Source organism: Arachis ipaensis, chromosome B03 (genome assembly GCF_000816755.2).
Source record: "Arachis ipaensis cultivar K30076 chromosome B03, Araip1.1, whole genome shotgun sequence".
Lineage (NCBI taxonomy): Eukaryota > Viridiplantae > Streptophyta > Magnoliopsida > Fabales > Fabaceae > Arachis > Arachis ipaensis.
Window position 1 is genome coordinate 44544276 of NC_029787.2, and position 1794 is coordinate 44546069.

General features: G+C 43.6%; 1 protein-coding gene across 1 annotated transcript; it reads left to right on the top strand.

Moving 5' to 3' along the window:
* Positions 419-880, top strand: LOC107633036. Its single transcript, XM_016336671.1, has one exon. It carries the CDS (start codon positions 419-421, stop codon positions 878-880), a length of 462 nt encoding a protein of 153 aa, XP_016192157.1.

Genomic DNA, 1794 nt, shown 5'->3' on the forward strand with positions numbered 1-1794 from the left:
GGGAATTAATTTCATGGGTCCATTCCTTCCTTCCTATTTAAACAACTATATTTTGGTAGCTGTAGATTATGTCTCCAAGTGGGTGGAAGCAGCACCTTTGCCAACCAAAGATGCCAAGGTTGTAATGAGCTTTCTTTAAAGATATATTTTCAGTGGGTTTGGTGTCCCAAGTACCTTAATCAGTGATGGGGGAAGTTACTTTTGCAATAAACAACTGGATTCTCTTCTACAGAGGTATGGAGTCCGACATAAGGTAGCTACCCCCTATCACCCTCAGACAAGTGGACAGGTGGAGGTCTCTAACAGAGAACTCAAATGGATTTTAGAGAAGACCATCAGTGCTTCAAGGAAGGACTCGGCTAGGAAGGTTGATGATGCTCTCTGGGCCTAACGAATAGCTTTCAAAACTCCTATCGAAATGTCTCCTTATCAATTGGTCTATGGCAAGGCCTGTCACTTATCTGTGGAGTTAGAACATAGAGCTTACTGGGCTACTAAGTTACTGAATTTTGATTCCAAGGCAGCAAGAGAGAAGAGGTTCCTCCAACTCAACGGGATTGATGAGTTCCAAACCACAACATATGAAAATGCCAAGCTCTACAAGGAGAAAATGAAGGTAAGGCATGATAAGAAGATTGCCACCAGAACATTTGAGCCAGGTCAGAAGGTCCTACTCTTTAACTCAAGGCTCAAGATATTTCCAGGGAAGTTGAAATCCTGGTGGTCAGGACCTTTTCTGGTCACTAAAGTCTCTCCCTATGGTCATGTGAGAATCAATGAAGAAAACTCCGATAGGAGGTTTATTGTCAATGGCCAAAGGTTGAAGCACTATCTTGGTGGCGAAGTCGATCGCCATAGGACTGCTCATCTGCTTACATAGTGAAAGCGAACCATCAAGCTAGTGACGTTAAAGAAACACTTGTTGGGAGGTAACCCAATCTTTAGTATCCTTTGATTTCAGTTCTTAATTGTCTTGTTTTTGTAGTTTGTAGTTTTCTTTATTTTTATCTTTATTTGATTCATGCATGTTGATGGAAACAAAAACAGGGAAGCTCGGAACGGACCGAGGAATGATTGGAAGCTGAAATTGCATTCTGATGCCACGGCATTTGGCGTCTGGACTTGGCGTTTAGCGCCAGGTAAGAGAGGCAAGAGGAGGAGCTTTCTAGCACCTTGGCGTCTAGCGCCGCTTCTTGGCGTCTAGCGCCAGTTAAACGACGCATAGGGGATTTACTTCTGCAACCATAACGTTTGGCGCCAGGAACCGGCGTTTAGAATCACCTTGATGACACATGAGGAGTTTGTCACTGCCATGTTGGCGTCTAGTGCTAGGAGCTATTAAAAAAAAAAAGGAAGGACGAGCTGGCGTTTAGTGCCAGTAACACAATACACGAGTTTGATGTTTTCGGGAGGGGCATCGCTAAACGCCACATCACCAGTGTTTAGCGCCAGCTGTGCTGCACCTCCCCCTCCCCTTTTTGAATTCAAACTTAAACCCCATTCCCCTGATTCTCTCTCCTTTTCCCATATCTCCTCCCCTTTTTCCTCATTCCTTTCTTCCTATCCCTCCTCCATCCAATCAAAACCCTCTTTCCCAAATCTTTTCCCTTCCCAATAAACCCCAACTACTCCCATGAACCCACCATAATCGCCCTTTTCGTGTAACCCGCCTTTTTTCCCAATCCCTTTTATTTTATTTTCCTTCTTCCCTCCTATATATACCCCTTTACATATACCCTTGATGAGCGGATAATTTATACGCTTTTTGGCATTATTTTTAGTATGTTTTTAGTA

Excerpts from the sequence above, each read along its gene's own strand:
- LOC107633036 (XM_016336671.1), top strand. The coding sequence starts at position 419 with ATGTCTCCTTATCAATTGGTCTATGGCAAGGCCTGTCACTTATCTGTG.